This window comes from Alligator sinensis, unplaced genomic scaffold (assembly GCF_000455745.1).
Source record: "Alligator sinensis unplaced genomic scaffold, ASM45574v1 scaffold1546_1, whole genome shotgun sequence".
NCBI lineage: Eukaryota > Metazoa > Chordata > Crocodylia > Alligatoridae > Alligator > Alligator sinensis.
Window position 1 is genome coordinate 258,599 of NW_005842689.1, and position 15,634 is coordinate 274,232.

The window sequence follows — 15,634 nt, forward strand, 5'->3', positions numbered from 1 at the left end:
GGCAGTGGGGCTGGACCTGATGATCTCATGAGGTTCCTTCCAGCCCCTAATGTCTATGAAATCTATGGATCTATGAACTCTGGAATATGAGATACCTTGTTAGAGTCAGGGTTAGAAAAGCTCACTAGAAAGACTCTGGTATAGTGCAGGAACTGTGAAATTCCCAATAGTAAAATGCATTAAGGTAAAACTTGAAGAGAATTGGAGCTTGTATATAGAGTACTAACTAGATAGGAAGGATTAGGGTGTTGGTTTAGGACATGGGAGTTCTGGATTCATCCTCCTGATCTCTCACATACTTCCTGTGGCACCCTGAACAAGTTTCATTGTCCCAGGTTTCTTTAAGGTTAGTTGTTACCAGTAGCACAAATAGATGTGGGGAAGGTTGATCAGGGCAGCAGCCCTAAATACCACATTTATGGGGGGATGCAAAAGCAGCCACTGCTATAGTGGTACCACAAATGGCATGGCAGCAGCCAGAGCTATTCTGTGTCATGGCTGCCCTGGGTATGGAGTTGCCCTTCTATGAACTCCCAAATCACTGGGAGTTAGGCACTTAACCTTTAAAAATCTGTTCTTCAGCCTCTTAACCTCAGTTCACTGTTTATCAAATAGGGATAAGAACACGTCCCTTCCTTGTAGGGGTATTGCTAAGATGAATGCATTAAAGATTCTGAAGTGTTCAACTAATAAGTATTCATGGGGGCCATAATGAACTGGCCAGACAACTATGGTGAAAATAATAACATGATATCTGTAGTCATTAAAAATAACTGAAAATCAAGTAAAAGCCCACAAATATATTCAAAATGCTCATGGAATATCAAAGCATTGTGAGGGGTGTTAGTTGTGGGATTCTGGTGGATCTTAGTGGAATCTCATGGCACAAAGCAGCTCCAACATCTTGAAAACTCAGGAATAATTGTTGCTATGCAAAAATAACCAATAAACTCCTCTAAAGTAGTGTAAGAGCAGCACGTCCCATGTGCTATTTCTATTAAACAGTTTAGGAGAAGGCACAAATTGGTTTCAATTATTGTGGTTTCTGGCCCAGTTCTTCTGAAAAACAGGACAAATCATGCAGGACAATAAATGAGCTGACATACTTCAGGGTACTTCCATCTCATTTACAAGCAACATAATACTGCTTCTTCAGTGGAACATAATTATCATGGAAGCAAAGTTGACTCCTACAAACCCCGGATTCATATTGGAACACAGTCTGAAGAAGCCATTAATACCAGAAGATTCTAGTCTATGGAGGAAAAAAAAAGCAGAGAGGAACAAGAGGTTCTTGCTAGCAGTATTACAAGACGAGGGGAGGAACTTCCGACGATATCACTAGAACGAGGTTTTTAAGAAAGCAGAATGAGTTTCCCCATGTGTTTATTAGAACATAAGCCTAAATGTAGGGGGTCTGTAATAGGTTTGTGGGCATGCTCCATTCCCATCTAATCTCACATCCTACAACTTGGTATCACATGTAGCTCTTTGGAGCGGTTCTTCACAAATTATTCTAACTTGGCCAACTACCCCTGGTCAATCCTTTGTGCTAAACCTTGGCATTTACTGTACATCTTTTAACACATGGACAAGCTAGTATGACCTCAACTTTCCCATTAGCTGCCCCATACCTCACAAGTTTGATAGTATGGAACCTGTCAGGCTTTGACTCCCATTGATGGTTCACCAGGCCCACCTCTCATTTTGGTCCTTGTGATTTCCTTACCTTAGGAGGAGAACTGCACCTCCACAATCTTATATTTTAATAGACTCTTATGCTAAGTACAGACAGTCAAAAAGCCTGCGACTGAATTGATTTGGTCTTTGCAGTTTAGTCTAAGTTGCAAAGATTGAACCAATAAGCAAATGAACAGATGCTCACTTTTGATTCAGGAAATGCAGCCACATGCCTGCAGTGGCTCAGGCCAGAAGCTGCTAGAGCATGGCTTTCTGGCACGTAGCCAGCATGGGCTGTGTGTTTGCTTTCTCTTCCTGCTACCCCCAAAGTCTCTGGGATTTGCAGTCCAGACTCACAGCCGCAGGACTCTGCAAGGTTGCTCATCACTTCCTCTTCCTGCTTCTAGGTACCTCTTGGATTTGTAGTCCATAGTTGCAGCCAGCATGAAGTAAGCAGGTGGGGCAGCTCTGTACTCAGGGGAAGGGAAGTTTAACCCCCATCCCTGGCCCCAGACTCCAGCAGGGGTTTTCCTGGGTGGGTCGGTGACCCAGCCAGTGAGCCAGCCACCACTGCTCCAGCTAGGGAGCAGAGGACCAGGGCCATCCCTGCTCTCTGGAACAGACAGCCCAGCTCAGCCCAGGGCTGCAGAATGATGGGATGTTGGGGGACTCTGTTTTAACTTGAACCAGGAAGAGGTCTGGGACAGAAGTTTCATTAACTGGTTTGACCTAAATCAGTTAAGTCTGATACTATGTTCAACCAGATTTATCTTAAACCAGTTTCAGCCATTTTGAAACTGGTTTATGTGCACTGAACATCTATTCTGCTACAGATTTAAACCAGTTTCTGATCACTTAAACCAGTTTATGTGAAACTTCTGTCCCTAGCCTTAGAAGTCCCTTCCTGACTTGCCTCATATGGCACAGACCAGCTGTCTTCCCCAGCCACTCAGGGACAGAGGGAAGAGTATGAGGGACATTGGCTCAGTCAGTTCTTCTGTAGCAGGAGCCCCCTATTAGAAGCAAGTGAGTGCAGTGCTGTAGGGAGGCTAGCTGCGAAGTGGTAAGCAAGTTGCCTGAAGAAACAGGCAGCAGGTATAGGTGATAAGCAGGAGGCCCATTTTCCCTGATGAAAATTGCAAATTCTCTGATAAACCCCCCCAAATCTGTGATTAAACTGAAAGGCCCCCCCACAGCCCCCTGGCCCTGCTCCTGCCCCTCACCCCCCATCCCCCCAGCCCTGCTGGTTGCCCTTCACCCTCAACCCACAGTTTCTGCACCCCCAGCCCTTCTGGAGGGGCTTCCCAGCTGCCAGGGCTATGGGGCTAGGGACCTGGGTCTGCAGCCCCTTGCTCCTGGCAGCAGGTGGTAGCTGTTGCAGTGAAGCAGAGCCTGGCTCCCCACACTGCTGCCTGCTGCCTGTCTGCTGTTCCCACTGCAGAGTGCACTCCCGGGGGGCAGGGGGTCCTGTGCCCCCCAGATCTGTGCGTGGGGTGGGGGCTGCACACTGCCCACTGTGAACTCGGGCTCCCACCGTGCTGCCCTTCCACAGGCATGTGCACCCAGTGCTGCAGGGAACAGCGGAGCCATGCAGGAAATCTGCTTGCTGCTGCAAACTCTGTGCTGGACTGGCGACGTGTCCCCTGCATGCAATCGTGCACCACCGCCCCTGCTGCAACCACACCTGCAGGGGACACGTCGCCAGGGCAGCGCAGCACAGAGTTTGCAGTGGCAAACAGCTTTCCTGCGTGGCTCCACTGTTCTTTGCAGTGCTAGGTTGCACATGCCAGGCTGTAGAGGACCCAGAGGAGGGCAGCAGGGAAGGAGCCTGAGCCTGAAACGGGCAGCCTGCACCTGCACCCTGTGCTCAGATCTGGGGGGGCACGGGTCCCTGCTGGCCCCTAGGAGTGCACACAGTGGCAGGGAGCAACACCTGCCTGAGCCCGCAATGGGCAGCTTGTCCTGCCCCCACTCTGTGCACAGATCTGGGGGTTGCGGGTCTCCCCTGCCCCCCAGGAGTGTGTGCAGCAGTGGAGAGCTGGCCTCACCCTGCTGTCCCCCAGACGAGCCACATCCCGCCACAACCCCATCCTGCTACCTGCTGGGGCCTTCCAGCCACGGACTGTGGTCCTGGGCCCCAAGCCACAGGAACTACCTGACTGGGCAGCAGCCCCAGCCCCTGCCCTGCTCAACTCTCTCCCTATGGGAGCCTCAATCCCCCCACCCTCACCTGCAGGAACTGCTCTTCAGGCTGCCTGGTGGCCATGTGCCCCCTGCATTTGCCTCCAGTAAAAGGTAAAATCTGTGGTTTTCTCTGGTTTTTTGTGGGAAACAGAAAACCCAGATCCCTGGTGATAAGGAGGTGGACTAGAGAAATAAACCTGTTAATGAGGGAAAAAGAGAAGCCCCTGAGCCTGGCAGCCAGGTGATTGAAAGGCAGGGGGAGGCATGGAGAAAGGGCCATATGAACCTGACCCCAGGGATAGAGGCTTGGACTGGCTTTGATCCTGCAGGAGGACGGAGTTGCTGAATGCCTCCTAGACATAAGTGGTTTTGTGTTAGGGTTGTTTGTGTCCTGACTGGAGGTTTGGGGTGGTTGGGAAACCACAGGTGGGGTGTCAGGGAGACACTCCACTTTGGTGGGCTAAAGCTAAATTGTTTAGGGGCTGAAGTCAAGATAGAGCCCTGCAAGGGCCTGAGGCCCAGTGGGCTACAGGGGCTGCCGTAGCAATGTGCCCCTGCCTGCCTGGCAAGCAGCCAGAGCAGCAGCGGCATACAGTGTGCCACCCACTGCTGCCAGGTGGCCAGGGGGCATGTGGCCAGTGCAGGGCTCCTGAGGAAGGGCTGCAGAGTGGGGAGCCCCAAGCCTGCAACTGGCAGCTCGCATCTGTCCCTACCCCTCTTGGCTCTGCTCTGACCATGCTGCCGGTGGAGGTAGGGGAGAGGGGGGCCGGTCAGGGAAGGTATGTGTCCTGCCTTCCAATTTGTAAAAGGTGTTCACCCTAAATATAGTTAGCCAGGCCTGCCAGTAGGCCACTAGGAGAAGCTAGGGGGTCAGCAAGGTGGGAATTCAGATTATCAGAGCATCACACTGGGGTCTAGGTTGGGGGGCTGAGGACACATGTACCAAGTTTCAGAAGACGAGAGGTAAAATCTGAGAGATGTAACCTGAGAAGTGAGCCAAGATCAGAAGCCAGGGGTCAGAGAGCCAGTGCCTAGTTTCAGGGGAAATATGAAGTCCGAGTCAGGAGAAGCCAAAGCTGAGTCACGAGCCAGGAGAACTGAAAGGAACAGAGGGCATGAGGATTACCAGAACAGACTGAGACTGGTTAGCGGTGCTTTCAGCAGCCAATCCAGTTGCTCATCTCCATAGACAACCAGGGCAATCTCATTAGGCAGGGATCCGGGGTAGGTGCGATGGCTCAAGTGCTCGGCTCAACTGAGCATGATTAATCAGAGGCCCTGATACAGGGGGCCTGGAGCTGAGAAAAAGGATGAAAGAGCAGTATCTTGCTTGGGCAGGGACAGGGGCCAAAACAAAACTGCCTAGGGGATGAGCAGGGCAGAGTAAAGCACCCAAGGCTTACTCTGGTCTCCAAGGGCAGCCTCCCATATTTCTCAATTAGACAGCAAGACATGGCAGGTGAGCATAGGGCAGTGAACTGAGAGACTCTAGGGGGCCAGGCTGGGTTGCAGTGGCTGCTAGAGGGTGCCATGACTGTCCTCTGGAGGCAGACCCTGTCACATCTTTCAGACCCCAAATGGCAGTATGGCCAAGTTCATGGGCTATGGCATTGCCAGAGGTCAGTATAAATTCCCTGGGCCTGTCTATACCTGTTGCATCCCTGGGTTAGGGTTTCCAGACTCAGAAGCCGTCTGTAATGAGCCAAGGCCCAGGTGGGGCTTATCTGACCCCAAGCTCCCGCTGGAGGTATTCTGACAATCAGGCTGAATCACGGCTCAGGAAGAGGCCCTGCCTACACTCGTTATCTATACTCAGACCAGACAGTGGAGACTTGTGACTCCATGCTTCAAACCTCTAGTTAGGACCTTCCTACCAGACTCTGATTGTTCTTGCTCTTGCTCACTTCAGTTCCTGTCTTGGACCGCTTAGCCTGGATCAACTGGTTGCCTTAACCACAGCTTCATCTTGACCTTTGGCTTGATAACCTGGGCTTGGATTTATACCAGGCAGACCTTGGCTTACACTCTGGTAACCCCCTGACCAAGCACACTCCACTTGGACTGACTGCCTATGGTCTGGTCACTCCCTTAGACTGCCTAGGCTTGTGCCTCTAATTCCCAGGTCAATTCTTCTTTCTGGCCCTTTGGTTGTCACCCACAATGATCTATTGCCTTGCACCTTCCCTGGCCTCTGGCTGCCTACTGCGAGCTGTTCAGTACCGGCTCTGGAGCCCCTTTCTCCACATGGGCCTGGACTCTATGCCCCAGCCCCGGCCCTCCTGACTGCCTGCTGTCCTGGGACCCGCTGCTTGCTGTGTTTAAGTTGCCTTCTATAGATTTGCTGGAGGGCAGATCTCCAAACTCAGAGGAACAGCACCCCTGGTGCTACTCTCATCTTTAGTAATGGGGCATAGGGAACCCTCTTTTAATATCCAAGATTCAAATTCTCCTTCCCCACAGTTATGAGCTGGGGCTAACCTAGTTTTCAAACCCACCTGAGGAAAAAAATGAACCAACCAGAAAACAGACCCTGAGAGATTTATCCTTACCTGAAGAACAAATTTGCTTTACTGAAACAATGAGGAGAAGACAAAGCCTGTTTCAATCTTTAACAGAGCCTGCTAGGAAGACATGGCTGGGGCTCTTTACCATGCAAGATAGTTCTGCTTAGCACTGGGGAGGAGTGGAGGCTGTGCCTAAGGACACAGTGGAGAGACCAATGAGGGAGAATATGTTTATGGATGTCTGGCAAGATACTGCTCTGCTTCAAAGGACTTTTGGCAAAGATTTTAGATCACTAATGAAGGATCAGCTCATATGTGAGTTACTGCTTTTGATTGTAAAAAATGCACTCTATTTTCAAGAATTGTTTTTCCATCTCTTCTCTTTATCGGATGACTTCTGAGAAACAGGGTTTTTGACTTACTATTGTTGGCTGGGATCCCCTTCTTGCCCTGTTTCCTATCATCAGAGTCACAGTCCTAGTTGTTTTGCAAAACATAATATATTGGCAATAATACTACTATCCAAAGACCTCAAGGAATGGATTGGCACAGACCCACTCTTGGTTCCTATGCATAGCAGAAAGTACTCTGAGCCTATCTCTATAACAAACCCAGGATTTATCTGCATCAGACACCATCTGCTATCCACATTTTAATCTCACTCAGCTGCTCATGCTAGGCTGGACCTGAGCAAAATTTTTTCCTGGCTTTTAGAGGCCCTTCTAAAGGGAGACTGAGTTTATTTATCAGCTAGAATCAGAACCCCTTCTGCCTAGCTACACTGCTCTTCTCATCTTCTTCCCCACAGCAAATAGTTTCTTCTGTGTCTGCTTCCCTGTTGCTTTACCACAGGGGTACACTACAGGCCCCCTTAAAGGTAGTGCAGGGCTGCACCATCTCAGGACTTGTAAACTGAGGCCAGCAACAGGTTACTGTATCCCCCTCTAGCCTGGACCCTGGGGTAAGCCTGGAAGGAATTCTGTTTCATAAAGGGGTGGCTTCTGGGTCCTGTTCTACATTAGGGCTTCTAGGATATAGCAATGTCTGTTAGTAGTATGGGTTTTTATAGCTTTTCTATACCAGCAGAAGCTTGTTTATGACAGCATAAGCTGGTTTGTTGGGACAGATGAACCAATATACTTTCCTTACATTTGACCTGAGCACAGTATCTCACAGGGCATGTCCAGACTGGTGTAAATTGTGCAGCTAAAGAAAGAGTCTGGTCCCTGGATGGAAAGCTCCTTCTGGAAGCACAACAGACCCTTGAGCACATAATGCTGTGGCTCTTAGCCATGGCCCTTAAACAAAGTAGTGCAGCATGTGCACCTGCTATCTCTAGAATGCAGTAGCATTTTCCAGGCAGACTTTAGGGTGACTGAGCAGCTAGGACAGTAAATTCCAGGTGCATATCCACTAATGCAAGTCTATCTCTAAGTGCTCTCAGACTAACGATTTCTGTAAAGGGAAACAATCCACCCATCTTCAAGCTTACAGTTAGGGGAGTTCTCCAAGCTCCAGCTGCAGTTATTCTGACCATCAAGAGCTCTCCAGGAGTTTTTTTTTTAACTCCTGTTGCTTGTAACTAAGCCAGAGTTTTGCATTAATTGACAATTGTGGAGGAGGAGCCTTCTCTCAGCCCCTCATGTCTCTTCAGATGCTCCTTCCTATGGCTTTTTGAAGACCCCTCCTGTGTTCCAGTAGCACTGGTTGCAGCAAGCATCTTCAGAAGGAACTAAAATAAAAAAACAAAACCCTAAGCTCAATTGCCAGCAAAGCACTTATATGAATGGCTGTTGAATTTAAAAACAAACTCTCAGTCACAGAAGAACAAAAAACCAATGAGCTTGACATTTTATCTGTGAAGATATATGTATATGTATCTGTGAATGATAGGATTCCAGACCCAATGAAGTCATCTCTTGCCTGAGTGCCTAGGAGAATGAAGTGATCCATGTGTGAACATCTACCACTTGGGTAACAGCAGTGCAAGCTTCCTACATGCTTATGTTGCCATTTAATTGTCCAGACCAAATGACTGCAAAACCATGCCAGGGAGACCTGTGTTTCAACTTATCTCTTGTCAGCAGCGTTTCAGCTCAGTATTTTTTTTCTAGTGAGAACTAGCCTATCAAAACTGTGTCATAGGTTTGAAGATTCAGATCTGATATGAGCTGTCTGGCTGTATAGAGCTCAATCAATTTATATTAAGGTATAAATCTGGCCCCAAGGCTAAGAGCCATGTTCTATAATGTAACTTGGCCTGACCTAAAGGAGAAGAGTGTTATAGCATGACAGAGCACTGATGTGCTGTATCCTATTGTGTAGATTGGCCCTGTAGTCTGCACGCTTAGTTAGTCCATAGCAGGAAAGAATTGCGGGGAGGTTGGCTGGTGGTGCACCCATACCCACCCTTTGATTCTTGCTGCTCTGAAAAATTAAAACAAACTGCAGGGGCAGTTTGCTGCAGAGGCTGCATTTTTATTTGGGCAGAGCTAAAGGAGTGGATTTACTTTATCTGTCATTATTATCTACTTGATTGTTGCTAATCTCTTCACTCCAAAGGTGTTAACAACCCTTGACCTTCCACTAATCAAGCTATCCTTTCCTCTGCAATTATCCTGTCATGCACTTCCACTAAAGTTTCTCCGCTCACCCCCCAGCCTGTCCAGTAAAAGTATTCTGCTACTTAGGAAGCAGTACCAGGTGGCTTTGTTCCTGGGGGATTCAAACTCATTGGGCACACCTACATGTGTGCTTTAATGTGCATTAGCCTATTTTAATGTGCATTAAAGTGTCCCCAAAACACACACTTTTTAGCTAATGTGCATTAAAATAGGCTAATGCACCTTTTTTCTAGTACCTCACAATGGAGGTACTAAATTTAATGCACATTACCTAAAGTGCATTAATGTAGACATGCCTGTTGCAAATCAAAGGCAGGGAGGGGAGGAGAAGAGCCAGGCTGAGAACAAGCTGATATTTTAGTGCTGCGGTGGTCAGAGGCAGGAGGGAGTTGCAAAGGTGAGGCAAAATAAGTTCCTACAGTGACCTTTTCCTGGGTTAATCATTGCAGCAGATGGGGAAGACTGTGAGAGGCTGTACCAGCAGTGCAACCAGGGCAGCATAATGCTGGCCTAGGTAAATCTGGAAGGATTGGTCTCCCTGAGTGAGGGTGCTGTCAGTGGTTGAAGTGACTCTTTTCAACCCCAACCCCAACCCCAACCCCAACCCCAACTGTTTATTTCTGTGTTTGAGGATGGAGGACAGTGGAGATCAACTATGGGCATGCTGTGGGGTAGGAGGCTAGTAGTGTGAAGAGTGGTGGTGGAGACAGTTACAGCACTGCCCCATGGTCAGGGACTATGGCGGGGGGAGTTGTTTGGGAGTGGCTCTGCTGCAGAGGGGGACCATGAGGGCTGGAGTGGGGTCATAGGCATCACAGGGCTTTTTGGGGATGGGAGAAGGACTGTGGAATAAAGGGGGGTGGGGTAAGGAGAAATCGGGGTGTTATGGGGGTGTAAGCAGAATATGGGGTTTGGAGCTGAGGGGTATGCTGCAGGCTGTGGGGTGAAATAGACTCTTAGGGGGGTTGGCAGCGAGACTGTGGGTGAGGAGGGCCCAGGTGGTATGAAGGGCTGCAGTGAGAGTTGGGTGCTCAGAGGGGCAGGGGAGGGCTCACTGGGGTGTGAGATGGGGGGGAGGATGGTGGGGCCTGGAGCTTGAGGCACAAAGGGCTTGGACTAAACATGCAGGATATGTGGTTTAACAGGGGACAGAATGGAGCCAGGGCCATTTGAGGTAGCAGGGGTAATTCATAACGGGCAGTGAGGAGCACTTTGGAGCCACGGTGGAGTGTTTGGGACACCCACATGTTGGGTGCAAGGAACAGTTATGTCTGCAGCCAGGTTTGGGGTAACAGCTATACTTCCTTGGCACCAGGTGCCTGCCCCACCCTGGAACAGTAACCCACCCTACCAGTTAGTTTTTGTCTTGACTTAGGTTTTAAACAGAGTGATATAGCCCTAAGCCCTTACCGTATTAGTAAAGTGTCTGTTTCCTTTTAATTGGAGAAAAATATGCATTGCATTATATAAGGATGCAGGTGATATAATTCATCATCTTTTCAAAATGCTGGATCTGCCCATGGTCCATAGTGACTTACCTCAGGCTTCCTGTAGCCTTTCCTTTCAAGGAATTCCTTAAAAGCATGTGTCCCATGGAGCTGTATGACCTCTGCCTCCTAAGAGAATTTCCAGAATTAAGTTGAAGAGCTCCATATGCAGGGAATATTTTAAATAAAGTACACTTTTGTTTATGCCTACATCAAACCAAGAGGCAACACAAAAGGGCATTTCTATGACATTGTCACATGTGCTAGGTAACCATCAGAACTTGAAAGTATCTGATTTGCTGTTTACATAAAGATTTGGTAATTTTGCAGGAGATACTTTGCAGAGGAGGGAATTAGGCTTCCTTACAATGTGAGTGAACACTTGCAGATGAATGATGTATTTTCCAGTGGGCTTGTCTACATGTACAATTAATGCGCAGAAAGCTTACTGCATGTTAAAATGCTGTGCACTAAGCTTTCCCTGAGGGCTGGGAGGGGTGGGAGCAGACTCCTGCCAGAAGCAGCAAATGGGTGCACATTTAGAATTTTTCTGTCTTTTAACTGTAAATTATTCTGGAGTAAACCCAGCAAGCAACATTTGCACATGTAGATGCACCTGCTGATAACCTAGTGGATTCTCTGAGGAGTCGTGTAGTGAGACTGAGGTCTGCCCAGTTAAAAAACAGAAAAATTCTACTCTCCTTTCTGTAACAAGTGATATTCCTCCAGGCTACGTGGGGGAGTCTGCACATACATCCTGGAGGTGGCTGGTGACTGTCCTATTTTGGGCAGACTTCTCCATGCAGCCTGGGGCTGTCTAGAAACTGTCCTGAGCAGGGGCAGGTCCCAGCCCCATGCCACAACTGGGCAATTGAGTCACAGGGTTTGGAAAGAGCTGCGGGGTCAAGGAGAGGGGGACGGGGGGCAGGTCCCAACCCCCTGCTCCAATTTGCCCATGGGCCAGGTAGCAGTGAGCCCCCAGCTGGGCAGGGATTCCCAGCCGATCAGGCCCACTGCTACCTGGCCCACTGCTGGATCGGGGCAGGGGGCTGGGACCTGCCTCTCCCCTGCAGCTCTTTCCAAGCCCCCTGTCCTTGATCGGGAAGCTGGGGCCAGGAGCTACCTGCTGCTGGGACAGGGGGACATTGCACCCTCCTGGGTTCTGCCACTGGAGCCCACCCCGGCAGCAGGTATCTCCTGGGAGCAGGGAGCAATCTGGCCCAGTGCTTCCTGCCAGCCCCTGGGCTAGTACCCAGGGGGAGGGAGCTTCTAGCTTCCCCTGGCTGCTGCAGGAGGCCAGAACAGGGCTGGATGGAGTGGGAGTAGACTGCTGCTAGGAGTAGTAAATCGCCTCCTGAATCTGCACATGTGTAGACTCCTGCTCAGGGTGGGTCTTAGGGGTGTGCAAAGTGGGCCCTATTCGATTTGGATTTGGATTCAGCCCAAATCGGGGACAGCGATTTGGTTCGTTGATTTGGTTCACTGTCCCTGATTGGATTTGGCCGAATCTGAAGATTTGATGCTGATTCAGAGAATCAGCAATTTGGACATAGCTGCAGCTTTAAAAGTTTTTTCTCCATACCTCGAGGTACTAGCACGGCTTGTGAACGCTGCCATGCTGGGGTGCATGCAGTGTTTTGCAGGAGTGTATGTTGTGGGGGGGAGGGGGGGGACAGGGACAGGCTCTCCGTGTGCTTAGCGGTGAACCCAGAAGTGGACCAGAAGTACTTCCAGTCCACTTTCAAGTCTGCCAGAGAGTGTGCAGGGGGATCCCCTGCACCCTCCCAGCTCGGCGATTGGCTCCAGGGGGGCCCTGGCTCGGGTGCACCCCCCAGACCCGGGGGGGGGCAGTGTGCTGTCCGGCAGGCGCAGAAGTGGAGTGGAAGTGCTTGTGGTCCACTTCTGGGTCTGCTGCCAAGTGTGCTGGGTCCCCCGCACTTCTGTGAGACACTCCATCCGCCCCAGCATCACAGCAGTCACGAGCCCCTGCTACCTAGAGGTATGTAGAAAACACATTTAAAGCTGTGTCTGTGTCCAAATCTCTGAATCTCTCCAAAGTGATTCAGAAAGTTCCAATTTGATTCAGAGAAATTAAAGGGTCCTCTGATTCGATTCGGATTCGGTGATTCGGCCACTGAATCAAGCTGAATCTCTGCCGAATTGAATCAGGAACCAAAGCTTTGCACAGCCCTACTGGGTTTACTTTAGAGTTATTTTCACTAGAGTAAAACCACCCTGCAACATTTGCATGCATAGATGCACCCAGTGGATGCATCTATACAAGTCGCTTTGTCACTGTAGCTAGTCACTATGGCTACATAGTGTCAGCAGGCATGAACTGTGATGCCAACGTGACTGCCCAGTAGCAATGAGCTACTGCACAATAGGGTTGGAAATGACCTGTGTGGCGCCAGTTCTGTGTAGTACCGGTGGTGACCGAGCAGTCAGGTGCACGTGTAGACGTGCCCAGTAAATGCTAATGCTGTCCACAGATTGCTAAAGTTTTCATTAACGGATTAAATTGACATCCTGCTCCTAACACAGAATCTGATTCAAACTTATCCCTTCTTTGGCTTTACCTTTATTGTTAACATAATCAAATAATCAAAGTACCACTCCCTGCTTACAATTTTTCTTGATCTTGACTATTCCCAGGTATTTTTTTCTTGCAAGACTCATCTGACTTTGCTCTTATTGTTGTACATCACAGAAGTTCAAACCCCTCTTATCCTCCTGGGGTAGAGCTAAGAGAACCCATCTGGTCTTATAGCCACATGAGTCACAAGAGCAGCTCTGCAGTTCTCCGAAAGTTCTTGGAGTCTGACTCTTCTATAATTTTAAAACCCAAAACAATGGGACTGCTACTTGTTCTAAGTCAGTGAGCCAAAATTGTGCAATCATAATTGCTTTATTAATCTGGTAGTGTAAGTGTGGTTTAGCTGTGCTGGTCCAGAAATTATGCAAGAGGCAAGGATTTCTTAGTCTGCTTTGTTTTCTTGGACCAACTGCATGGTTGGGATAGAGCTGGACAAGCTTTCAAATGCAAGACATTCTGTATCAGGTCTCACTGGTACCAGCCAAGCACAGCAAAGTAAAAATGAAGAATGTCTTGCATTTGAAAGCTTGTCTAACTATCCCAATTATGCAGCTGATCCAAGAAAAAAAATCACCCTCAATATGGGTGAGATGATATAGTTGAGGACAGTCCTGCTTTGAGCAGGAGGTTAAACTAGATGACCTCCTGAGTTCCCTTCCTACCCTAGTTGTCTATTACTCTTATCTGGTACACTCTCTTTCCAAGTGATCCACTGCTAAGATCTTACACTTAATTTTGAAAACTCTGCCATCTAGTGAACCAAGAGTATCTTTACCTTTCTTTAAACTTGCAGAGTCCATGTACTCCATAGACGCACATTTACATAGGCTTATTTTTTCCATTTTATGCTATGTATGAATCCAGTCACAGCAGTCTTTTGCTGCTGCTGTTAATAATCAACCTAATTTTATCACTTAGCCTCTCTGAGGTGCTCTGGCAATTCAACAGGACATTGCCAACAATTTTAATGCCTTATCACAGCCTCTAAGGCATGGATTTCAAGCATCTGGCCTGTGAAATTGTTCCATCTGGTCCACCAGGCTACTGGTCAGCCAAGGAATTTATGGGCATGGCTGGTGGGGGTATGGCCAGCTATGGAAATTGGGGGCCTATGGCTCTGATTAATATGGCCTTTGGGCAAGTGAGAATTATGTAACAGCCCCTGCTTGCCCTTTGGCCACTTGGCCCACCACAGCTTGTGCTGTCTCCACCATGGAAAATGACTGTCTGACCCAGAGCCACTTGCCTTACTTGCCACTGCTGCAGTGGCTGCCCTTGCTACTATCCCCATAGTCTGAGTCTGATCTGGCTTGTGAAGAGCCCCATGGTCCGGATCTAGCCTGGGTCACAAAGTGAGTTTGACATCCCTGCTCTAAGGGACTTAGGGTAGCTGTCTGCTTCACCATTGCTGGATTCAATTGCTTTATAATGGTGGATATTACAGCCAAAAAATAAGTTATTTCTGAGCTATTTCACATGCTTGATTTCCTCCATGAAATAAATGTTTGCCATATCTGGAAGTACCTAGCTGGTATTTACTAAAGCCAAATACAAATTAAAAAAATATTTTGAAATAAGCACTGATTTGAGTTGAATCAGTCCATATAAACTTGCTATTATGCCATCAGCTAGCCTAAGCTAAGTGAATTGATATGTTTGTACCAGACAAGCCAGTAGGGTGGATGACATGAACCGTTCTACCGTTCATTGGAACTGGGGCACATAACACTGTGTGTGGAAATGTTCTTTGACTTAAGTGAAAATTACACCATACATTCTCCAGGTGCTTACAGTACCTTTCCATTAAGTCGCATTTTCATGTTCTGAAAACTATCAACAGGTGCTTTTGGAGCCTCCAAAGGTTCATTTGCTTTTTGTTTTCTCCATGTTTTTGGGTCAAGGTACCAGGCTCCATACCTAATCTTCTTCCATTTTGTTTGGGAAGGATCCTGTTAAAAATAATCAGTGATATTTCCTAATTATTTTTATATTTGCCTCTTTTCTCCCACATTAGCTATGTAAACAACTTCCCTCTACCAGGTGGAATGTCAGACCTGATCTATGTGTGAGTCAAGCACATACTGGGTGCGTCTACATAAAACATTTTACTATGCAATAGTGTAGTTTACTGCACAGTAAGCATGCATGTCTACATGTGCGCATGCTTACTGTGCAGTAAATCTCACTAACAGCAAGTAAACTTGCTACCTGTAAATGCATAGCAAATTTACTTGCAGTTACTAACAGCGCAGTAGCGCTCATGTAGACACCTGACTGGGAGCAAATCTGGATAAGGATCTCAAGCAACTGCAGAGCTGGTACTGGGAGCTCCCTGCTGGTTGGGACTGCAGAGCCTGTTCCCCACCCAGCTCCATGATCGCAGAGCTGGGTGGGGACCAGGCTGGCGAGCTTGTTCCCTGCTTGGCTCCATGAGCATGGAGCTGGGTGGGGAATAGGCTCCCCAGCCTGTTCTTCACCCAGCTCTGCACTCACAGAGCTGAGCAGGGAACACGCTTCCCAGCCTCTGCCACGCAATTGTGGAGCTGGGGATGGGAACTC

The 15,634-nt window shown here is 48.5% G+C and overlaps 1 protein-coding gene across 1 annotated transcript in view; it reads right to left on the reverse strand.

Annotated features, from left to right (window-relative positions):
* Positions 1 to 5,350: 5,350 nt before the first annotated feature.
* LOC102386621 (protein FAM47E-like) overlaps positions 5,351 to 15,634 on the reverse strand; it is a 29,833-nt gene continuing 19,549 nt past the window's right edge. The window contains exons 7-8 of the mRNA XM_014524866.2: positions 10,531 to 10,608; positions 5,351 to 8,100 (exon numbers count right to left, since the gene is read on the reverse strand). Coding sequence (XP_014380352.2) covers positions 7,969 to 8,100; positions 10,531 to 10,608 — 210 coding nt within the window. The 3' untranslated portion in view covers positions 5,351 to 7,968. The remainder of the gene's footprint in view (positions 8,101 to 10,530; positions 10,609 to 15,634) is intronic.